Genomic DNA, 16,246 nt, shown 5'->3' with positions numbered 1-16,246 from the left:
TTTTTTTTGGTCCCCATGAGAAAAAAAGGCTTATTACAGTTTTTTACAATCGCTAGGACATATTTCTCAATACTTAGGTCACTTTTTCAAAACTCTTCACACAGTTCTCCTCACCAACTTTCATCTTGGCACAGAGGTTAACTTCACATTCAAAATGCACCAAATCTACCAAAACACTTCATGCATGTCTCAAATCAACTCATTCTTCCAGAACACTAACAAAGTTTTTCACTGAGCAAACACACTTTGTCACTCATAAAACATCGACCTAAAAACACTAACATCAGTTAACATTATACAATGTTTTCTTTTTTTAAATTTCTTTACAAAACAAGAATGTCACTCTCTACTGCTTATAATTCACTGCAGTTTATGTTACATGGTCCATGTTTACATTACAGAACAAAATTATTCCTAAGTTTCCCCTTTTGAATTGATGGTAATGAAATTGAAAGACTAATGCTTGTGTAGGTGTTCAGTTTCATCTAATTGTTTTGATAGTATTTGATTTTTTAGATTCAGAATATATTTCATAACTATATTACTGTAGAAATGTAGCAAATTTCTGTCTTATTCAGTTTTGTATTATATTATTGTTTTGAACTTAAGTTTAACAGTTTTGAAAACAGTATGTAAGCATGTGCAAATTGGCCTGTACGTACAAAGAGTTTTGGCAGTTGTTGTGTCTGAGTGAGAAAAGAATTCATGAAATTTGAGAGATGTAGTCGTTGAATGCATCAATCAAATATTTGGTCAAATATTTTGGATCAAATATACAGTTTGTACAGTAAAAAAAAACAAAAAAACAAAACAAAAAAAACATTATGTCTATGGAATGTTCCCATAAAACAATGACTTTGTAACATCAGATTGATCAGATATACATCAGAAGAAGAAAGACAGATAGCATCAAATGCAGCATTTTACATTACAGTATGTATGCTATGTGATACTGTAAACAGATTACCATGGTAGAGAGACTGCCACATTACTGTAACTCACCTTTATAAAGGTCACCTACAGTATAGATTCAGTCATATGGTACAGTGAGAACATATACTGTATTGGCAGCAAACTCTCTCCTTCGCATAAGACCTCATGGCCATTTCATAACTTCATCACACCTTTTGATAACACTGAATAGATACTATTACAAACATTATGGATTTTATGCCAATTATGTAATTTAGGTAATGTAAGTGTATTTTCTAATGTGGCATCTGTAGCCTGTGTAACTGTAAATATTTCAGCATCAAAGGTGATTTGAAACATGTATCTTGCATTGTTTGCTATTGAATGAACTGAATGTTAAAAGTACTAAACTGAAAAAAGATCATACTGTTGTGTTTCGGTGATTAAACCAAATGTTCTCATTACATATTACAACGATCTTGTGTTTTGAAACAGTGATCATGTAGAATGAAAATATGTACAACTAGAATGAAAGCATGAGATCAGGTTTTGAAAGAATGACTAGCTGTGTTACAAGTGTGATCAGTTTGGATTTTTGTACTAAGAGTTTTGAAAAAATACGCATTAGATGTGAAAATAGTACCAAAGCAAATAAAAAAAAAAACTGTAATGTATTGTGAATTGTCTTTTGTATGCTGGTCTTGCTGTGAAACCAATTGCCCCTAGGGGACATAAAGAAAGAAAGAAAGAAAGAAAGAAAGAAGAGAGAAAGACTAGTTGGTCAAGTATGACCTGCTTTTCAAGTCACATTACTGTTTTTGACACTAAGGTGTCTGAGTTAACAAAAAAGGATCAATCCAAAAGTTGGTTTGTAAATCATTTTTGATCACTGCAAAGCACTGTACTGTAACTGTTGCTCAAACATTTTAAATATGGACACTGTTACTACTAAAATTCTGGAAAATGTTTACAAGAAAAATATTACATCATTCCTCCACTACAGTGCATAGCAGTTATGAAGAAAAAAGACTCTTTAAACGGGCCATTATTATGTAGTATACAATAATTTTTTTAAAATATGTATTATAGATTTATATAAATTAGGGCAACTATGTAACATTAATTATGCTCAATAAAAATATTTGGATCAAGTAACTGATTCGGAGGGATTCCTGATGAATTCATTCTTAGGTATCCCAAAACACTCATCCATTGATGCTTAGTGATGACATTTATTGACTATAGCAGGATAATACTCTCTTGGCCATAGACAATAATATCCAACACTTTCTAAGAGCATGTAGCTGTGATCGATATGATTTAGCACTCCAGTTATGAGCAAAACAACAAACAACCTCACGTGTGATACAAACAAGACTTTATTAACTACACTAAACACTTAAACAGTTCTAACACACACATACACACATACTGTTTGATATAGGAAGAGATTTAAAGCTGAAGTAGAGTAAAGAATAAAGACATGAAGTTATGACAATATTTGATATTCAGTAGACCACAGCCTGATGGAATTATCAGTTTCTTATTTCTAACACACCTTTGTTAAAAGGGAAAGATGATACTTAATGTATCAATTAATAAAACAAAGTCTGATACTTGTTTGTCTTGTCAGTTTGAAAGAGAGTCCTGATACAATTTATGGTTGAATTGGATCATCACAGGTCGGCAGCAAAGACATTGCTTAATAAAGTGAGATTAAATACATAAAGTAGATTTGTATTATTTAACACATTTAATTTTTGCAAAATACTTGCATTACTTATTTGAAAAAAGTAACTCAGATATTTTGTTGTAAATATGAATTACTTTACTAGTTACTTGAAAAAAAAAAAAGTAATCTGATTATTTGTAATGCGTTACCCCTAACACTGCTTGCAGCTTACAATCAAGGGAATCGATGAAACAAAACGACTACAAGGGAACTAAAAAACTTATACACAGGAAACAGGAAACTAGCAATACAACATAAATGTCCAAACAGACAAAGAACATGTAACCAGGGCTTAAAATAACTGGTACTGGTACTGGAAACTCACTGGTATCTAAAAATTATTAGTTATACGTACCTGCCTGTTTTTGTAAAAACAGTTTCATTGCCGGTAAAAAAATATTGGTAACACTTTAGACATTCTGTTGAATATAAGTAATATTGCAACTATGGCCGATAATTTTGTTTTAAGTCACCGGCGATTGGCAGGTGTGGCCAAAAGTTAGTTTTAGGCCCTGCATGTAACATATATGACAATATGTACCTGCTTTAGTTCAAAATGCAATTTAAGCTAAGCAAGGTTTGGCTTGATTTGTTTCCCTTACAATCCATGTGGGAATATGTGCATTGAAGACACTAAACTGTCTTTGGGTGTGAATGTGTCTATTTAACACATTGGAAAATGGATAGTTGGATGGAATATGCAATTTAAAATCACAGCAGGCCTTTATACATCCTATCCCAATATGTCCCTATTATTAGGCTTTTGATATTGCCTGATACAATATGTAAATTTAACATTTTATAAATAAAGCACCTGGTTTATGTTCTTTACTGTTTTCTTTTGCACTTTGATTGAATAGATCATGCAGGTATGCAAAAACACCCAATATGGCAGATAGAGCTGATTGAAGTTAAAAACTATTTTCTTATTTCTGAAAAGTACATAGTCATCTAATGAAAAATGCACTTTCACTCAGTGTGTGCTTGTTTTTACTTGTTTGTAACATGCCACCTGTCAATTATTGTCTCATCAGCCATCATGGCAAGTGTGTGTGCCAGGGATGCAATGAGGATGTTGTATGTACGACTTCATGACTTTAAAGAATGTATTTTTTCCAGTCCAGCAGCTACTGCAGCATTGTTGTGGCATTAATTAATACACCAGCAAGATTTCATGTTCTCTTAAGTGTTTCAAAATTAATGCTAGATTATTCTCTCTCAGCACACGAGTCTCCAAAAAGTTGAGGATTTTGTTTTTAGATAATATATCTTAAATTGTATTTATATTTCTTACCCCCTTTGGCATTTTTTTAAGTATAAGCTTCACTAAATGTAAGATTCATCGTGTGATTTATCATCATATTAGAGGACTGGAGCAATCTGAAAGATCATATCAAGGATTGGGTTATTGAAAATCACATACACACATTTTGTTCCACACACTAGTAAATAGAAAGAAATGAAATAGATTTCAGAGAAACAGTAGGAATTAGTAGGAAGTAAAACAGTAAGAAGAAAATGTGTACAGCATGTGTGTAGTACATTATTATATATCATGTGTCATAACATGAGAAGAGACTGATGGTATATGATTGACAATGTATTTTTCAGAAGGAAGTTTCACAATACCATCTTTTCTTGGCATGTCAAGATTAAATACTTCTTTTGTGTGTCTTGTGACATATGTTGTGTTGTTCCCGGAAAATCCAAACATTCTGCATTTTTACATTTTATAAAAATATAGTTTTGTATAATTTAAAAGCCGTTTTCCTCATGGGAACCAAAAAAAAAAAAAAAAAAAATCATGGTAAGCCCTGCGTTGTGAACCAAATGTCTAACCAAACTAAAAGGATGGTAATACCAGTAATTTTAGACCTAGTAGGGACATTTTGTTCACAACGCAGGGTTTACCATGACCCCACACACTCATTTTGACAATTGTGGTCATCATCTAAGATAAAATGCTTACAATGTAAAAAGAATTCATTACATTTGGTTATCCATATCGGAAAATGCAAACAGGTTCTATAGAAACTATGCCAATAGAATCAATATCTATAGAAATCTATAGGTGTACCAAATGATCCATTGATTAACCATTAAGTCCAGTTGGATTAAATAATAGACAAATGTATTAAACTGAACGAGAAGAGATGCAAATGAAAAGTTTGATAGTAATAGCATTACGAAAGGCAGTTACTCTGAATGAAACATTTATATAGATGAAACACTTATTTTGTGTTGTGAAAAAGGATACTTTGTGATTTTGTGTATTGTACCAACACAATCAAAAATTTGCTGAAATGTTTGAAAAAAGTGCACTTTTGATGATCTGTTGTGATATTAGTACTAAGAGTTTTGAAAATGTACCAATTACTTGTGAAAATTGCACCAAAGCAATTAAAAAAAACTTTAAGTGTGTTTCAATATGATCCGTGAGTGTATATACAGCAGTTGTATATACAATTTAAAAGGTCTTTTAAAATGGCTAAATGTCACAGATAAAGCAAACTGACTTTAAAGAAGGTGTAATCCTGCCATCTTGTGATCCTATGACAATGTCACAGTTTAAAAGGATGTTATTTATGGATTTTTTTTTTTAACTCGTTTCTGATTCAGGAAGAATATTGTTCTATTTTAGTCTATTATTAGAACTGGTAGGATTACTGATACAACAAGAAATATATATATATATATATATATATATATATATATATATATATACACACACACACACTGATCAGGCATAACATTATGACCACTGACAGGTGAAGTGAATAACACTAATTATCTCTTCATCACGGCACCTGTTAGTGGGTGGGATATATTAGGCAGCAAGTGAACATTTTGTCCTCAAAATTGATGTGTTAGAAGCAGGAAAAATGAGCAAGCGTAAGGATTTGAGCGAATTTGACAAGGGCCAAATTGTGATGGCTAGACAACTGGGTCAGAGCATCTCCAAAACTGGAAGAAGGTGGCCTGGTCTGATGGCCGGGTGCGTGTGCGTTGCTTACCTGGGGAACACATGGCACCAGGATGCACTATGGGAAGAAGGCAAGCCGGCAGAGGCAGTGTGATGTTTTGGGCAATGTTCTGCTGGGAAACCTTGGGTCCTGCCATCCATGTGGATGTTACTTTGACATGTACCACATGCCTAAGCATTGTTGCAGACCATGTACATTCAACCCTTTCATGGAAATGGTATTCCCTGGTGGCTGTGGCCTCTTTCAGCAGGATAATGCGCCCTGCCACAAAGCAAAAATGGTTCAGGAATGGTTTGAGGAGCACAACAACAAGTTTGAGGTGTTGACTTGGCCTCCAAATTCCCCAGATCTCAATCCAATCGAGAGTCTGTGGGATGTGCTGAACAAACAAATCCGGTCCATGGAGGCTCCACCTCGCAACTTACAAGTTGGGATCTGCTTGGGATCTTAAAGGATCTGCTGCTAACATCTTGGTATCAGATACCACAGCACACCTTCAGGGGTGTAGTGGAGTCCATGCCTCAATGGGTCAGGGCTGTTTTGGCAGCATATACAGTATATATATATATATATATATATATATATATATGGCAGAAGATATATATATATATATATTATATATCTCATCTGTGGAAGGCCTAGGACAATACAATGTTCGTAAAGTCATTGTATTCCCTCCGAATGCAATGATACAATATCCTACCTGCCTGTCAGCATATGTATTTCCAAACCTCCGGGCACCTGTTCGGAGTGGTTCGTGACTCGAATTCATGCCTTTCAATGGCAACACTATCAACGCTGAAATGAATCTGCAGCAGTCAGGTGGGACAGGTCAGAGCTCTTTAAGTTGTTTACGTTCATTATTATTGTAATGTTACGTGCTTTGAGACCCGAGGTAGTTTAACGCCATCTCTCGTGGCGCTTTTGCTCCCTGCTGTACGCATTTATGTGTTTTGAAGGAGGCGTTGCTTTGGAGAAGCTCTGAAGGGAGGGTTGGATCTTATGCTTTCAAAGCTGGCTCGCTATTGCCAGCCTCTCTGAAAATGACCTACCCTACCTTTAAGCCTGGTGATGAAAGTTGTTGTATGCGAGAATAAAATAACATATTTGAATGTATTTTAAGTATTTTAAATACAAAATACTTAATAACAAATTACATTTGATTCTTTTTTTTATTTATTTTTTAAGGAAACTACAAATTACAAAATACTCAAGTAATTTTTACATATTTTAAATACATTTACTTAAAATACTGCCCATCTCTGCATACGGGAGATTGTGGATGGCAGAGCTGACGCATGACTGAAGCACACACCTCATGGGAACAGGTAAGTGCTGAGGTAATCACAGGCACACCAGGGTGACAATGTGGAACACACACTGGAGAATATCACTGAAGAATATCACTGGACAATATCACTGGAGACAGGTAAGTAGCCCACATTGGTCAAACGAGACCGGACATTGAACTGGTGCGAGGTGTGTGCTTATATATTGGTCTTTTTTACTTAGTACTACTAATAATAATCATAATAATTATGTCACATTGATCTATAAGAACCACATTTTTGGCCAAATTGTGCAGCCCTACATGTAGGCACAACAATCCTGGTGTTTTTTTTTGTTTTGTTTTTTTGTGAATGTTAAATTGCAAATCGCAATTTTTAACCAGAAAAATCACAATACTGGTCTCAACACAACTCAGCATGTTCACAGTTGTTGTTTTTTTTTCATTGTTGTTTTTTTCACAGGCACCAGATGCCGCTGATGAGTCCTGCTGACTCAAACTTTCACACAAGTCTTTTCAAAGGTTTTTGAGATTCAGAGATTGTGCTGAATACAGTGTAATCAGACATTAGCCATTAAAACTAAAAACATTAAAAACCCCAGAGGGTTAATTCAGTTCTGTTCAGGAGGAGGTTTATTTTAAGTAAACTGGATTACATTAGAATAATTGTGCTCATGCATTCACTGATCAAGGGTTTACAGTAAGATCAGATGATCTGGGTTGATATACACTGCTCAAAAAAATTAAAGGAACACTTTGAAAACACATCAGATCTCAATGGGGGAAAAATATCATGCTGGATATCTATACTGATATGGACTGGGTAATGTGTTAGGAATGAAAGGATGCCACATCGTTTGATGGAAATGAAAATTATCAACCTACAGAGGACTAAATTCAAAGACACCCCGAAAATCAAAGTGAAAAAATGATGCAGCAGGCTAGTCCATTTTGCTGAAATTTCATTGCAGCAACTCAAAATGGTACTCAGGCAGATGGTGTCCTGGGGTATTTCCTCCCAGATCTGGATCAGGGCATCACTGAGCACCTGGACAGTCTGAGGTGTAACCTGGTGGCATCGGATGGACCGAAATATAATGTCCCAGAGATGTCCTACTGGATTTAGGTCAGGCGAGCGTGGGGGCCATTCAATGGTATCAATTCCTTCATTCTCCAGGAACTGCCTGCATACTCTCGCCACATGAGGCTGGGCATTGTCATGCACCAGGAGGAACCCAGGACCCAATGCACCAGCGTAGGGTCTGACAATGGGTCCAAGGATTTCATCCCGATACCTAATGGCAGTCAGCGTGCCATTGTCTAGCCTGTAGAGGTCTGTGCGTCCCTCCATAGATATGCCTCCGCAGACCATCACTGACCCACCACCAAACTGGTCATGCTGAACGATGTTACAGGCAGCATAATGTTCTCCACGCCTTCTCCAGACCCTTTCATGTCTGTCACGTGCTGAGGGTGAACCTGTTCTCATCTGTGAAAAGCACAGGGCACCAGTGGCGGACCTGCAAATTCTGGTGTTTAATGGTAAATGCCAATTGAGCACCACGGTGCCGGGCAGTGAGCGCAGGGCCCATTAGAGGACGTCGGGCCCTCAGGCCACCCTCATGGAAGTCTGTTTCTGATTGTTTGGTTAAAGACATTCACACCAGTGGCCTGCTGGAGGTCATTTTGTAGGGCTCTGGCAGTGCTCATCCCATTCCTCCTTGCACAACGGAGCAGATACCGGTCCTGCTGATGGGTTAAAGACCTTCTACGGCCCTGTCTAGCTCTCCTAGAGTAACTGCCTGTCTCCTGGAATCTCCTCCATGCTCTTGAGACTGTGCTGGGAGACAGCAAACCTTCTGGCAATGGCACGTATTGATGTGCCATCCTGGAGGAGTTGGACTGCCTGTGCAACCTCTGTAGGGTCCAGGTATTGTCTCATGCTACCAGCAGTGACACTGACCCTAGCCAAATGCAAAACTAGTGAAAAACAGTTAGAAAAGATGAGTAGGGAAAAAATGTCAGTGGTCTCCACCTGTAAAACCATTCTTGTTTTGGGGGTCGTCTCATTGTTGCCCATCTAGTGCACCTGTTGTTAATTTCATTAACACCAAAGCAGCTGAAACTGATTAACAACCAGTGGTGTAGTCTACGTGATGCGCAAGTATATGCCGTATACTCACTAGGAAAGGTCAAGGATTTCCGTATACCCACTTAAAAAGCGCGAGGATACGTAACCATCCAATAAATCACAATAAGATTTGTGATTTGTTGCTTTTGATATAAAACAAAGTCTCATTTCAAATTCTGCCAATTTTACTTCGAAATAAAAAACATAAATACCGTTTTGGTGCTCTTTTAATGTTGCGTGCTTCAGTTGAAGAGAAGCGGCAGCCTGACGCGCACGTGAACTGATCCTCTCCTCCGCTTTAATACCAGTTACAACGTGAAATAAACATGAATGAACATCTTAACAAGGTATGTTAACAAGGTATGTTAAAAGATACAGTATAACGAAATCCGTATCATGTCTTGTGTAGGCTTACTCAGTGTTCAACCGCGGAAAGACGTTAATAACAGCTTGTAAACAATGCTTGTAAAAAATGTCACGTTTACCTCAGGAGAACAAATATTCAGTGACCCAGCTAGAAAAGTTAACTCTAGAGAGGAGCATTTAGCTAAATATATGCACCATATTACATATTAATTATAATTTTTAATGTTCTTTAATAGCCTATATAATGCATGTTTGAATAAATCCGTCAAGTTGACAGCCACCATTTAAATGTCTATATTTCAAAAAACGAATTGGAGTTGAATTTTTTTTTTTTAAAGTTAGTAGGCCTATTATAACTTTATTATTATAAAAATTTCCTTAAGTGTGAATTAGGTTTGTATACAAATCATTCTATTGTATACAGTTCATTCTAACCTTCAATATTAATGTAGTACCAACTGATTCCCATGTATATTTTACAGCATTAGCTGAGAGATTTTTTTTTTTCTTGAGAAAATTTGCCATGTACTGTACCTGATATACAGTATATCCAAAATAACTGATATCAAATTGCAAGTTAGTGAATTGAAATGCATAACTATGATGACAGACTGCAGGAAATGGTGCAAAACAGAAAACAAAGTCCAAACAGAGGGATATTGTGACATACTGATAAGCCTCATCTTTCCATTATTGTTAATTTAACTCTAAAAAAAAAAATGCTGGGTTAAAAACAACCCAAGTTGGGTTGAAAATGGACAAACCCAGCAGTTGGGTTAAATGTTTACCCAACCTTTTGGGTAGTTTTATTTAACCCAACTATTGTTTAAAAATGACTATATGGATGGCTTAAAATGAAGGTTGGAAATTAAAAAAAATCAGACATAATTACTAGAGGCAACAATAATCAAATGGTGAACATTTATTAATAAATTATTATATTTAATATTAATAAATGTTAATTTCCAACATATTTTGGGTTCATTTTAAGCAAGCAATACAGCAATTTTTACACAATAGTTGAGTTAAATAAAACTACCCAGTTGTAATGAAGGGTCAACAGGAAGTGGATCATTTGCAGCTTTATTCACAATAGCAGAGATACAGACAAGGTCAGAGCAATACCGTAAACAGGGACAGGCAGGGGTGTCAATGGCAATGGCCGAATGGCAGAGAGTCAATATTCCGGTGATGGCTCCCTCCGGCGGTCCGGAGGATGAACCGTGGGAGCCATATTCATGACACCAGTAGGTTGAGCAAACATTTAACCTAACTGCTGGGTTTGTCCATATTTAACCCAACTTGGGTTGTTTTTAACCCAGCATTTTTTAGTGTAATAATAGTTGCAACTTGCACTCTTAAATGTGCATTAAAACTTGCCAGCTGATAAAACCTATGATCCAGGGACCATATTCATATAACATCTAAGGCTATCTTAAGTGGCTGAGTTAGATGTTAATTGACACTAAACAGTAGAAAATCAGTCCAGAGTCTCTTCAGCTATAAATGTCATTGGCTGTTAAAGTCTTGTGTTGCTTATAATACATTGACATGGTGATAAAACACACATAAGCAGTCTTTCAGAATGCTCTCAATTACATGTAGCCTAGATCAGATGCATACTATATGCATTAGTGAGTGTGGTTTTGCTTATGGGGTGTCGTTCTGGGACAGGTGAGTATGAGGCTAGGTGTGGGAAAAGATAAAATCACAGTATACTCACTCCAAAAAAATAGTCTACACCACTGTTAACAACCCCCTCTGCTACTCAGCTGGCCAGATCAATATCCCAGGAGTTTAAATGACTTGATGCTATTCTCTGATTAAAAAGTGTTCCTTTAATTTTTTTTGAGCAGTGTATTTTACATTTATTAATAAATTTCACATGACAATTTCTTTTATTGAATAACATTTTAATAAATCCTGTGTGTGATTCCATCAACACAAATAGAGCTTGAGAAAAAGTACAGATACACACCGTCACTCATCGTGACTCACACACACTGATCTTACTGTCTATATGAGGATTCATTACACACATTTATTTTGACGTTATTTCACTGACAGTATTAGTTCAGCTGTAGTATTCATGTAATGAAGAGAAAATAAGAGACTCTATAACATCTCACTGTTACTGATTTATCGTGCAGCTGTCGAATCTCTCTAGTCTAATCTGATTCATTAACACAGATTCACTGATGATCCAATATTAACCCTAAACCCAGGATAGAGCGGCTGAGTGAATGTGGTCTGGACTGTGTGGATGAGGCTCATTGTGTCAGAGACGCTGTAGAAGGACAGAGCTCCTGCACTGTGATCCACATACACTCCTACTCTACTGCTGATGGACTCTACATGGAGTTTTGTCTCTATGTTATTGTGTCTGAATGAGGTATTGGAGAAAGAGCAGAGCAAACTCCAAGACTGATCATTACGCCCAAACCAACACTCATTACCCTTTCCCTTCCTGCTGATGCTCTTATATGACACTGATATATACACACCATGATGCCCACTCCACTCAATCTCCCAGTAACAGCGTCCACACACACTCTCTCTACACAACACCTGACACCCTTCAAATCTGTCTGGATGATCAGGATATGGCTGGACTGTGTTAGTGAGAGTAATCACTCTGTTCTCCTCAGTCAGACGCAGGTATTTATGTGCTGTGTTCAGATCCAGAGTGAGCTGATGGTAATCTGATCAAGATAAAACACATCAGAATCAGGAATTATTGATCTGTCTGATATCCCCCTCCCCTCCTCAAATAAAAATGTCTTCTAATTGTCTTCCCTGAGTATTAATGTTGGTTATTATTCTGTGTTTATTATAATTAGGCCCATTATTATATTTACACCATTCAAATGGTAGGATAAGAAACTGATACTTTAATTCAGCAAGGATCCATTACATTGATTCACCAATAAGTGTAATTATTCATTTACAAAGTTTTTAAGGATTGTTGGCCTATTGTTGTTGATCTTCAGTGGCGATCTTGAGCTTTCTGTTATCCCAAAGGTTAAAGAGGCTTTTTACAAAATCCTGTTCAGGATAAATTCACTGTTGAATTTTTACAGACGAGATTTCAGTTTGTTCTTCCTTTCCTGAAACTCTTAAAAACTCAAGAATTCATCTAAATCTTGGATGACTGTTTTTATTTGGCTTTCAGTGAAAAATAATCATATTTATCCCTTAGTTTTAGAAGATATCCTGTTTTTAAAGAATGTGTTGAATCCCTAGTTCAGTCCTGATTTACATCTTTGTTAACGTCACAAGTTCAATCCATTCGAATCTTACTTTTTTGAATGTTAGCAAGTATGATATAGTTATGCTTTCTTTCCCGCTTTGTAAATGTGCAGTAAAAAAAAAAAAAAATAACAGTAAAGACATTTATAATGTTAATAAACATCTCTATTTTAAATAATTTAAAATAACTCACATTTCTATTTTTCATTTCATATTTCAATCTTTCCGTTCATCAAATATTCTGGATAAAAAAACGCTTCTACACATTCCACATTTTTATTTTACATTTTAAAATATTTTCAAATAGAAAATGGTTCTTTAAAATCTTAGGGATATTTCAAAATGTAACTGTATTTAATGTAGATATCCTGTGCAAATCATCATTTACATGATCAACTATAAAACTCTTCTGTCATGTTTTCTTTCTCCTTCTACAGGAAGAACATGAACACACTCAGTGAGTTTTTCTGCTTTTTTTTCTTAGTGACTTACATTGTAAGAAGTCGTATCTGGTCCTGGGAACAATGTTGGTGAAAGTGACTGTGGAAATCAACAGACATGAAGAGTGTGATTATCATGTCGAGAGGAAATGATCCCTGAATCCATTCCTAAGACATTTCTAATATGTTGTTCTACATGATATGAGATGATGGAGGATCATTTCTGAGAGCAGATGAATCTCCAGGACTTTACCTCTGTCAGAGATCTTCTTGAGCTCCTCTTTGCAGAAATCCTCCAGTTTGTCTCTCAGCTGACGGACAGATCCTCTCACACCATCAAAAGAGGAAAAAGGACTGAAGGGCTCATGATTTACGTCTGTAGATTCAGGAGGAGCTGAGAGAGACTGGAAACTCTACAAAAAACAGAAATCAAAGCTCATCACCTCCACACTTCAGCCAATAACCTGCACTACTGTCAGATTTGTGCGGCTCTTGTTGATCTTTAGTAACTCTCCTCAATCCAGCACTTTCACCGCATCAGCTTCATTCTCTCACATTCATTATATCATGTTAGAACTATAAGTTTTAGCGCTTGCCACTTACACTATATGTGAACTTTCTAGGAAATCACTTGGATGATCAAACATCTGGCAACAACACAAATGTCACAGATCAAGTGCATCAATGGAGTCACATGGCAGAGTTGAGTAGATTTGATCAGGAAAAGCAGTTCAAAGGCAACAAGTCGGTTGACGATTAGGACACTATCCCAAGGTCAGGTTTTGTGGTTTAAATAAGCTAAACATTGCTAATATACAGCCTCACTTCCTGTTTGAGGACTTCACTGTCAAATTCATTAATGTGTTATCGGCAAATAGTTATGAAAATTATTATAGGTTTTAGCCGGTTTGAAGATGATCTGAGTAAAGAGATGATAGGAAATATAACTGGGAAAAACTGGCATCATCAAGTTGTTGTAAAAATAAGTTTAAATATTAGTGAAGTTTGGAAGCTCAATATATCTTTCAGAAAAATGTTTCCTAAGATATTTCTAGAGCTGAAATGCAGTTGTAATTGCATCTCTTTCAGAAGAAGATATTCAGATGAGAGTTTTTTTCTGTGTTTCTCTGTGAGTCTCTTGCTCAAGTCCACTATGATCCTGTTCTTCTAGATCTCTGATACCTGCAGGAAATGGACGTGATCCTGTGTGTGTGAAAGCTGCTCCAGCTCAGCATTTCTCCTCCTCAGATCATTGATCTCCTTCTCCAGTCGCTTTAGTCGTCCTTCAGCTGGACTCACTCCAGTCTTTTCCTGATCTCTGATCCGCTGTGTCTCCTCAGAGCGCCTTCTCTCAATGGAGCGGATGAGCTCAGTGAAGATCTTCTCGCTGTCCTCCACTGCTGTCTGTGCAGAGCGCTGTTAGGACACACATCACAATCACACAGTTGCTTCAGTGAGTCCTGACTGAGACTTTTCTACTTTCTCTTCTTCTCCAGACTCACCTTACGAGACTCCACAGCCTCTCTCACCTGCTGAAGATCTTTCTCTCTCTGCTGGATCCTCAGCTGGAACGACCTCTGCGTCTTCTTCAGCTGGTGCTAAAGGACAAACCAATAACAGGAAACATCACATAAATCATCAAATAAATAGATATGAATCCAGTATAGGTGAAGTGATGAAATTGAGGGGTTAAAGATCTTACATGGTATTGGACCCAATTGACTTTCAATATACAGACACAAAGTTACAAAGTCCCTCCAGCAGGAGTTATTCTCTATATCAGTGTCACTGTTTTTGAACTCCCTGAAATGCCTCCATTGTAGTCTTGAGTTTTCTTCTGGGAACAAACACTTCACAATATCCCTCAATGAATTGATTTCCTCCCAAAGAAGGGGGTGAGGCCTGGTTGAGTTGTGTTAGTGTGTTGTCGTCACGTTCAAGAGACACCGTTTTTACCACCCCGAATGTAAACCCTTTTGTATACAACCTCAATATTTTGTTGTATTCTCACCATTTTTATAAGGATTGCTTTCTGAATCGTGCAGTTCAATGCAGGTCAGATGTTATAAATGAAGTTACAAAGGTAGGTCAAAATCATTCAGTCCTGCCGATCATAATTATAAGTGTACATAAGCATGTCATTGCGCCATCCCAGTGGCAATTTTTCCAGCACCCCTCCACCTCCCCATCACCGTTTATGGTAAAGCACGTTACATTTCGAACACACTCTAAGCAGTAGACCAATCACAACAGACTGGGGCCAGCTGACCAATCAGAGCAGACTGCGATTTTTGAAAAGAGGATTTTATAGAAATGGAAACTAAAACAGTATTCAGACAGAGGGTGAAAACAGACATTAAATGATGTAAATGTATTCTAGTAGACCCCATAAACAAAATTTTGTAAAACAAAAACTTGTAAAATGAGCATAATGTGACCTGTTTAAGTTCATACCTGTTTCTTTGTCCTCTGTGCTGCAGCTGACACAGTGTTGTGGTTTTTATGTTCATCCAAACACAGCACACATATACATTTCTGATCAGTGAGGCAGAAAACCTCAAGGAGTTTATCATGTTTTGAGCAGATCATCTCCTGCAGTCGTCCAGTGGCATCAGTCAATTTGTGTCTCTTTACTTTAAAGAAACTGTCATGTTGTTCAAGGTGATTCTGACAGTAAGAGTTCAGACACACCAGACAGGACTTGATGGCTTTGTGTTTTCTTCCAGTACAGGCGTCACACTGCACATCTCCAGCTCCAGCGTAACAGTCAGCAGGAAGTTTACGCTTCTTCAGTTTCTTCATCTTCTCCACCACTTCAGTCAGCAAGGTGTTTTTAGCTAAAGCAGGTCTTGGACTGAAGGTCTGTCTGCACTGAGGGCAGCTGTAGACTCTCATCTGATCCTCCTGATCCCAGCAGCCTGTAATACAGCTCGTACAGTAACTGTGTCCATAGGGAATGGTCACTGGATCCTTCAGGAGATCCAGACACACTGGACACTTGAACGCATCCTGAGAAATTCTGTCTTCTGCCATTTTACTGCATGAATACAGAGACACAAACACACAACAGCTCAACTACACTTCAGTTTCTCTTTACCTGAAATCATGTGATTCATGTTTCCTGGTTCTGTGTTTGAGTGAGGT

The 16,246-nt window shown here is 37.0% G+C and overlaps 2 protein-coding genes across 2 annotated transcripts in view; both read right to left on the bottom strand.

Moving 5' to 3' along the window:
* Positions 1 to 16,246, bottom strand: part of LOC127506174 (CUB and zona pellucida-like domain-containing protein 1) — a 116,787-nt gene that overhangs the window by 19,847 nt on the left and 80,694 nt on the right. The window lies entirely within an intron of this gene.
* Positions 10,486 to 16,213, bottom strand: LOC127506175 (tripartite motif-containing protein 16-like). The gene is made up of 6 exons (XM_051882380.1): positions 15,557 to 16,213; positions 14,605 to 14,700; positions 14,285 to 14,518; positions 13,356 to 13,515; positions 13,155 to 13,202; positions 10,486 to 12,115 (listed from the first exon to the last, which is right to left on the bottom strand). The coding sequence occupies exons 1-6, from the start codon at positions 16,133 to 16,135 to the stop codon at positions 11,595 to 11,597; spliced, it is 1,638 nt and encodes a 545-aa protein (XP_051738340.1). The 5' UTR covers positions 16,136 to 16,213; the 3' UTR covers positions 10,486 to 11,594.

The sequence above is a fragment of the Ctenopharyngodon idella genome, chromosome 23 (genome assembly GCF_019924925.1).
Source record: "Ctenopharyngodon idella isolate HZGC_01 chromosome 23, HZGC01, whole genome shotgun sequence".
NCBI classification, from domain to species: Eukaryota; Metazoa; Chordata; class Actinopteri; order Cypriniformes; family Xenocyprididae; genus Ctenopharyngodon; species Ctenopharyngodon idella.
This window is presented reverse-complemented; position numbering and strand designations above follow the sequence as displayed.

Bases quoted from the DNA above. Each gene is read 5' to 3' on its own strand.
- LOC127506175 (XM_051882380.1), bottom strand. From the start codon at position 16,135: ATGGCAGAAGACAGAATTTCTCAGGATGCGTTCAAGTGTCCAGTGTGT. The intron at 14,701-15,556 runs GTATGAACTTAA...TTTGTCCTTTAG, and splicing joins CACAGAGGACAAAGAAACAG to CACCAGCTGAAGAAGACGCA. The intron at 13,516-14,284 runs GTATCAGAGATC...TGTTTTTTGTAG, and splicing joins ATCACGTCCATTTCCTGCAG to AGTTTCCAGTCTCTCTCAGC.